This window comes from Tupaia chinensis, unplaced genomic scaffold, assembly GCF_000334495.1.
Source record: "Tupaia chinensis unplaced genomic scaffold, TupChi_1.0 Scaffold000465_1, whole genome shotgun sequence".
Lineage (NCBI taxonomy): Eukaryota > Metazoa > Chordata > Mammalia > Scandentia > Tupaiidae > Tupaia > Tupaia belangeri.
In genome coordinates, this window is record NW_006159974.1 from 150774 (window position 1) to 158557 (window position 7784).

At 50.4% G+C, this 7784-nt stretch overlaps 1 protein-coding gene and 1 long non-coding RNA gene across 4 annotated transcripts in view; both read left to right on the forward strand.

Moving 5' to 3' along the window:
* RHBDD2 (rhomboid domain containing 2) overlaps window positions 1-3692 on the forward strand; it is a 16393-nt gene extending 12701 nt beyond the window's left edge. For all 3 annotated transcript variants that reach the window (XM_006155631.3, XM_027774649.1, XM_027774650.1), the window contains one exon: window positions 2756-3692. In XM_006155631.3, the coding sequence (XP_006155693.1) occupies window positions 2756-3113 (358 nt within the window). In that variant the 3' untranslated portion in view covers window positions 3114-3692. The remainder of the gene's footprint in view (window positions 1-2755) is intronic.
* Window positions 3693-3823: 131 nt separating this feature from the next.
* On the forward strand, window positions 3824-7462 carry LOC114009107 (uncharacterized). Its single transcript, XR_003550577.1, has 2 exons — window positions 3824-4066; window positions 7268-7462. It is a non-coding gene; the product is annotated as an uncharacterized LOC114009107 (long non-coding RNA).
* The last annotated feature ends 322 nt before the right edge of the window (window positions 7463-7784 follow it).

Below are 7784 nucleotides of genomic sequence, written 5' to 3' on the forward strand. Positions count from 1 at the left end.
AATAATTTTTAAAAATAATTATTGTATTTAACTTTATTTATTTATTTATTTTTAATTTGACCAGAGAGGGACAGAGTGGGTAGGGGGTGGGGGAATGAGAAAGCAAGCCGCTAGGTCCAGGACTCAAACCACAGTCAGCCATGTGGGAGTCCAGTGCCCTTAACCACCACACCACCTGCCAGCCCCAATAAATAATTATTTTAATAAGAATTATTTATTTAATTTACCTAATTTATTTCTAATTTGACCAGAGAGAGAGAGAGAGAAAGGGAAAATGAATGATGAAGTAAGCCATCAGATCCTGGACTCAAACCATGGTCAGCCATGTGGGAGTCCAGTACTTTAACTGTCACACCACCTACCAGCCCCTAAAATCTTATTTATTCATTTTAGAGAGATTTTTGCTATAGGGCATGTGCACTCACCAGAGAGACAGAAAGCAAGAAATCACCCCCCTAGAGAGAAAGGCTGTGCCACAAACCCTTCTCTATTCTCCTCTCAAGATTTTAGGCACGCATGCACACATTCCCAGCATAAGTTTCAAGCCACCAGGTCTGAGACTCAAACCAGAGTTGACTGCGTGGGAGTCCTGTTATGTAACCGTTACACCATGTGCTGGTCCCTAAAATCTTATTCTTAAAGCAACCTTGGGACCTATAGAGGGTGTGACTGGTTGAGTGCCATGAGTAATAAAGGGGTGTAGGCAGATTTGAAAATCTACAAACACCTCAGCACTCTGGAGTCTGCCCAACTGCGCTGGAAGTAGAAAGCTGACAGGAATGGGAAAGGAGAGACATGGAGGACATGGAGTACAATCCTGAGTGACCTATGGACAGGTGGTTTGAAGTGCCCCTATCTGATCTTAGTAACAGCTCCACAGCACTGACAGGCACTCTGCAGGTTGGACAGGGCTGGGTACAGAGCACTGATAAGAAGCCCACACAGCCAACCAGATTGAGTAGGAGATGACACAACCTGGGACCTGAGAGGTGGGGTTCTCACTCTTTTCTAGTCCAGGCTTGCTAACTTCAGTGAAAAGTGCTAGGCAAGCCGCTAGGGCCCATGTGGCCTCCCTGCTTGGTTTTGTAGAAGTGGCCCAAAGAGGACCAGAGTCTTGCTCGCACATGGACTACCTGTTTCCAGGTAACATAGAGTCAAGAGAAGAGTCTAGAACCAGAGACTCCTGCAGGCAAGTCCTCTTCCCTCCCGCTGTCCTAGCTGCCTCCTGCATTTTTCACTGGTTTTGTCCATGCACAGACTTTACAAGATGGAGCTTTTTTTCCTTCAGCGGTTCTTCAGAAGGGACCCACTGGGAGGTCAGGAGGGTTTGTTGGCTGCTGTTCCAGACCTCACCCAGCTGTAGAGTAAATGTTCCCCCTCAATGCAGCCTGGGTGCAGGGTTTCTATGGACTGGGAAGCTGTGCTCCCAGCCTTTTCTGCCCCAGAGACTTTTTTTTTAAGGCAGGGAGGAGTACGAGGCACAACTGAAATGTAGACTTATCCTTTCTACCTCAGGCAAGTATTATAATTCCTGGGTCTAAATATGGAGGAGACCATAAAACTTAGATCAAGGTGTTTTGTGGTTCTAATTGTTCTTATAGAATCTTGAGAGGGCTTCAGGAGTTCTTGGGTGCAAATTCTCTTCATTTAAGGGAGTCCCCTCTATGGTAGTTTTGGTGGTCACTGGCCATTACTTACATGCTCCCTGTGACTGGAGCTCCGAGGCAGCCCCTGCGCAGAGAAAGTTCTTCCATGCCAATTGCAGTGGCCTCTCTGAAGCTGAATGCCCTGGCCCAGGTCTAATCCTGCTTCACCTTGACAGGCAGATACAGATGGGGTGGGTGGGGGCCCTCTCTGTTCTGTCTCGTATTACTCATGTGCATGTGTTCCCTCATTCCTCGGGCCTGCTGCAGACATCCAGAACAGAACGTGCAGTTTCAGGCAGGCAGATGGCAGGTCGTGGGCAGTATTACAACACACAAATTTACTTTGGCCATGAGATGGCCTTCTGAATAGCTTTGTCTCCCTGGAGGCTCTTGTTGACATTTTTTTTTTTAATGCCATGAGAAGTGCTGTTACATAAAGTGTCCTGTACCTGAACCCAAGCAGCTGGTTCCTAAGGTCAGGTTTTCACTGCAATGTGCACAGATTCAGTCCATCCCCTCCACAGATATCAGCGGTATCGACATTCTGTCCATGTTTGGCACTTCACACAAAAGTTCAGAGAACAGACCCTTATTCCATGGTTCGAGTCTGGGTGTCTCCATGCAGCGTCCCAGCCACATGTGTCTGTGCATCTTTAATCTCAGCACAGACAGCAGTCCATGTCTGTCGCGTCAGTTCCTGTCAGTCAGGGGTTTGAGCTGTGAGTCTTTACTCCTGAAGTCACAGGTAGGAAATTTCACTCGTACAGGTCCTGGACCCAAGCCACAAAAGCCTGTTTGCTGAGAGCTGGTCTCCATCTGGTTTATCAGCTGCCGTGAGCAAGCTACAGCACAGGTGGTCTCAGTAGCAGGCCCACAGTCCCTGCTTATTGGAGGGCTGCAAGGCCATGTCTCTCCAGGCATCTGTTTCTGTGCAGTTGAGATGAACCTTTTTCGCCACTTGAGACTTAAAGCTAGTCACAGAAAGTGTCCAAAACTTGTGCTATCAAGCAGGAGGGTAACCCCCACATTTTTCTTGCATGGAGTGAAGAGTTGCTGTGTACCTTGGCATTATTAGCTAAATGACCTTTTCCTCTCTTGTTCCATTCCAGGCTGAACCCTGTGCCAGGCTCCTACCCTACTCAGAGCTGCCACCCTCACCTGTCCCCAAGCCATCCTGCCACCCAGATGCAGCATGCCAGTGGTCAGAAACTAGCCTCCTGGCCAGCCTCTGCTCCAGGGCACATGCCCAGCCTGCCTCCATACCAGCCTGCATCTGGCCTGTGTTATGTGCAGAATCATTTTGGTTCAAACCCCAGCTCCTCCAGTGTTTACCCAGCTTCTGTGGGTGCCCCTTTGGGGGCCCAGCCTCCTACCCCTGCCAGCAGCCCTGGTATGGTATATTCTGGAGCTCTGGGCACTCCAGGGTCTACAGGCAACAAGGAGTCCTCAAGGGTCCCAGTTCCCTGAGATGTTATCTCACATCTCAGCCTTCTGAAGAAGGTCTTCTCTGATTTTCCTGACAAAAAGTTATTTATTGAACACCTCTATATGCCAGGCTTTGTGTTGAGAACTTTGATAAATGTCTCTATTTTGGTCTCATTTATGCTCTAACAGCTTTGTGAAGTCCAATTTATTGTCCCCAGTTCACAGATGCAGAAAGTGAGGCATTCAGTGATTCTGGAAAGTCCCATGGTTCTGCCGTGGCACAGCAGGGCTCCAAGCTCAGGATCTAGGGCTCCTCCCAAGGGACACATGGAAAAAGAGAGCTACCGATGTCAGTGCTGCTGCCAGTCCTTCCCGCCCCACCAGTCCTTCCTCGCTGTGTGCAGTGTTCTTGGTTGTAGTGCCCGTGTGTCTGTGCCTCTGCCCTTCAGAACACCTCACAGGTGTACTTGGCAGTCCCCACGCCTGTGCAGCCTGTCTCCCCTACAGCCACTCCCACTGAGTCTTCTGCCTCAGGGGTGGTGAGGTGGACCAGCAGGGACTGCAGCCGCATGTTGACTGACCAGTGATTACCTTTGTATAAAGAAACAGCCTTCAACCTGCCCTGGTGTGTGTGGTTTGTGGTCTGGCTGGGAAGATAGCGTCGAGATTGGGCAGTGGGGGTGTGTGGTGCGGTGGCCCTCCCTGGGGTGGGCCAGGGGAGGGAATCCAACATGAGAAGGGAGTTGCAAAGGTGCTGGGAGGGCAAACTGGAAGCTTGGACAACCCTGGAATGTGCACCTGCGGGAAGCCACTGCTGCCTCCAAGGAGCAGGGGCGATGCCAGGGCTTGGAATCTGGAGCGAGAAGTAACTTGGGCACTGATGATGAAACAGTCTGAAGCCAGAGGGAAGGGAGAAGAGCCCTGGCTTCTCTGCCTGTCAACAGATCGCCATCAGAGTTTCCCATTGGTGAGGTTAACCAGGAACCAGCTGGCAAGTAAGCATAGATGTGGTTTGTGGGAACAGCCCCTCTGAGAACCAGAGGACAGGAGTGTGGCTGGCCAGCCCTAAAGAGAGCTCAGGACTTCTGGTCAGCCTTCAGCTGGGGCTCCTTGCCTGGACTCCTGTCCAGAAGGCAGGCCAGCTGCCAGATATCCTCCTGGACGTGGTGGATGATGGCCTTCATTTGCCCTGGCAGCAGAGTGCTCACTTTGGGTTGACTCGAGGTCCTAGCTGTTCAGAGGTGGGTCAGATGCGGAACCCTAAACCTGTCCAGCCTGGTGAGGGTGGGGTGGTGGCAGAGCATGTGCTCAAGTGGCCTCTGAGACATGAGCCAGAGGGTGCCTGCACTGGGGGTGTGAGGATGACAATGAGATGACACCTGAGCTGGATTGGAGAGTGCGGTTCACAGCTAAGGAATTGGCAGCCCAGACTGCAGCTGCAATGCGCCAGGTCACAGAGCAAGTCTGACAGGGCCCGGCTTGGGGCTTCTGACTCCAACTTCTGGTTCAGTGTGTGCTACCTTTTCTGTAGTGTCACTTGGTGAACACTGGCTGTTGTGAATTCCTAAGACATTTTCAGGCCTGTCCCCAGGAGCAGCGGAGGGGGACCTACTCTTGTGTGGCCTGGGTACCTCCCTTGTTTCTCTGGCTTCCGTGTATGAACTGGTAGGAGACTGCAGAAGCTGTGGTCCTTCGGGATGGCCAGGCCGGGGACCCTCTCACAGGTCTCCAAGTAGCAGAGCTGTGAGGGTCCTTGGGTCATTCAGTCCAGCTGTCTCCTCCCATCCCTAGTTTATTAGTGAGTCCCAGGGAGAAGCTAAGAGCAGACCCTCAAGCTCCCTGCCCTCTGCTGTTCTGAGACTGGTTCTCAGATCCATTCCCCTGGACTTTTCCTTGGTCTGGCCACAACACATGGGCAGCCTGGAGGCAGGACACAGTGGGACCACCTTTCACGTTGCCACATTCATTTTAGAGGACCTGGAGGAAATGCTAAGCCCCTCCCCTGTTTGCCTGTCAGACTCCTACTGTGTCCCATGACCACAGTCTGCCAAGCCTCAGGCTGGTGCCGGGGATTCACAATATGCATAGGGACCCCCTAACGAGGGGCCTGCCACTCTTAAGTGCTGAGTGAACGACTGGAAGAGCGCTCAGAGCAGGCCCCCATCTTGCCATGGGCTGGGAAGCTGGGGGTCAGCACTAACCCTTCCATAGAAAGAGAGGCTTTGTAGGGAGGGCAGAAGGAGGCACTGTGTCCTCTGGTCGTTGGTAGGACAGTAGAGAGTACAGTTCATCAGGATAAAGGAAAGCCATTGCTACTGGCCAGCCAGCAACCTCTCCCCTCCAGTCCCTGATCAAGGCAAAACCCACTGAAGCCAGGTCAGTTGCCCTGCTTCATCAGCTGAGGGCAGTAGAGAAGCAAACTCATGCTCTCTACAGATATTCCTTCGGGCAGGCTGTGCTCCAGAGTTTAGGGGTTCTGGGAAGAAAAATGCTTGCTTCTCTATTCTCAGGAAAGTAGTTTGCATATACCTATGACATAAGAGCTGTGAGAGTAGTTTGCATATATCTATGACAGCTGTGAGAGTGGGATGTGCTCAACCTTGCAAGGTGTCATTCCCACGTACTTGTTCATTCTTTCATTTAGGAAACACTGAGCAATTACCAAGTTCCAGGCCTGTTGTAGGCCCTGGGGCTGGCAGATTTCATGGTGATTAAGGTGCTGAACTCCCACATGGCCAATCGCAGTTCAAGTCCCAGGCTTGCTTCCTCACTTTCTCCCTTTCTCTGGTCAAATTTAAAAATAATAATAATAAAAATTTAAATATTTTTTTCTCTTTTTTTGGAGAGGTTTTTGCTATAGGGCGCATGCACTCGCCAGAATGACAGAGAGACAAAAAGCAAGAAATCACCCCCCAGAGGGAATGGCCACGCCACAATCCCTTCTCCTCCATTCTCCTCTCGGGATCTTGGGCACGCACGCACCCATCGTGAGTTTAAGCCACCGGGTCCAGCGCACACACGCCCGGCGTGAGTTTAAGCCACCCGGTCCGTGACTCCAACTACAGTCGACTATATGAGAGTCCAGTGACATAGCCATTATACCAACTGCTGGTCCCAAAATTAAATAATTCTTTGAAAATAAATAAAAAGAAGAGCCTTTGCCTTTGATGCAGTCACAGTTCACTAAGGAAGGCAGCTAGGGACCAGCAGATGGCATAATGGTTACATTGCTGGAATCCCACATGGCTGACCACAGTTTGAGTCCTGGACTTGGTGACTTGAAACACGCCAGATGTGTGTGCATACATGCATGCCCAAAATCTCAAGAGGAGAATGGAAGAGAAGGGATTGTGGCATGGCCATCCCACGGAGGGTGATTTCTTATTTTCTGTCTCTGCCTGTCTCTCTGTCTCTCTGGTGAGAGCACACACCCTATAGCAAAAATCTCTCTTAAAAAAGGGGGGAGGAGGGGAACCAGAGACGACACCAGAGGTCCAACTCAGGATCTGACAGGATGGCCGGGCTGCCCCACAGGATCATCAAGGAAACCCAGCATTTCCTGACAGAACCAGTTCCTGGCATTAAAGCAGAACCAGATGAGAGCAACACCTGTTATTTTCATGTGGTTATTGCTGGCCTCCAGCACTCCCCTTTTGAAGGAGGGTCTTGGGGAACCAGCAGTTAGCGTAATGGCTATGTCGCTGGACTCCCACATAGTCAATCGCGGTTCGTGTCCCGGACCCGGTGGCTTAAAACTCACACTGGGCGTGTGTGCGTGCATGCCCAAGATCCCGAGAGGAGAATGGAGGAGAAGGGATTGCGGCGTGACCATTCCCCCTGGGGGGTGATTTCTCGCTTTCTGTCTCTATGTCTCTCTCTGTCTGGCAAGCGCACACGCCCTATAGCGAAGACTTCTCCAAAGGGAAAAAAAAAAGGAGGGTCTTTTAAACTTGAACTATTCCTTCCAGGAAAATACCCAATGGCAGTCCTTGAAGTACATTTCATGGTCAAAATTTATCTTCCTAAGGTAGATAAGTTGGGAAAGATATGTTTAGATATTTTGAAAACACTGCAGATCCACACAGTTCTGCTATCAATCCAGGCTTTTTAAGTGCTCCCGATCCAGATAACCCATCAGCAAGTGATGTAGCAGAGCAGTGGAAGACCAAAGAAGCCCACGCCATAGAAACAGTGAGGAAAATACCCAATGGCAGTCCTTGAAGTACGTTTCATGGTCAAAATTTATCTTCAAGTGCTCCCGATCCAGATAACCCATCAGCAAGTGATGTAGCAGAGCAGTGGAAGACCAAAGAAGCCCACGCCATAGAAACAGTGAGAGCATGGACTAGGCTATATGCCATGAATAATATTTAAATCAATCGGATCATCAAGTGTGCGTCACTTCTGTTCTGCCAACCAAGACTTATTCCTTTTTTGTTTGCATTTAATAGACACAGTCTTAGAAATAATGCAGAATCAAAACAAAACAAAACAAAGCTACATGGAGGGAAGGAGAGAGAAGGAATGCGCATAGAGAGGTGTGATGGGAGCCCAGTTTGGAGGGTCAGAGGAACAAAGTCAACCTGGTGAAGTTTTGGGGCCAGGAAGATGGAGTGAAAGCCGGGCAGGGGCAGGAAGGCAGGTTGCCAAGAGCTGGCTGCAGTTAGTGATGCACCAGTAGTGAGGTTGGGTGGGCAGAGACCGACGCCTAGA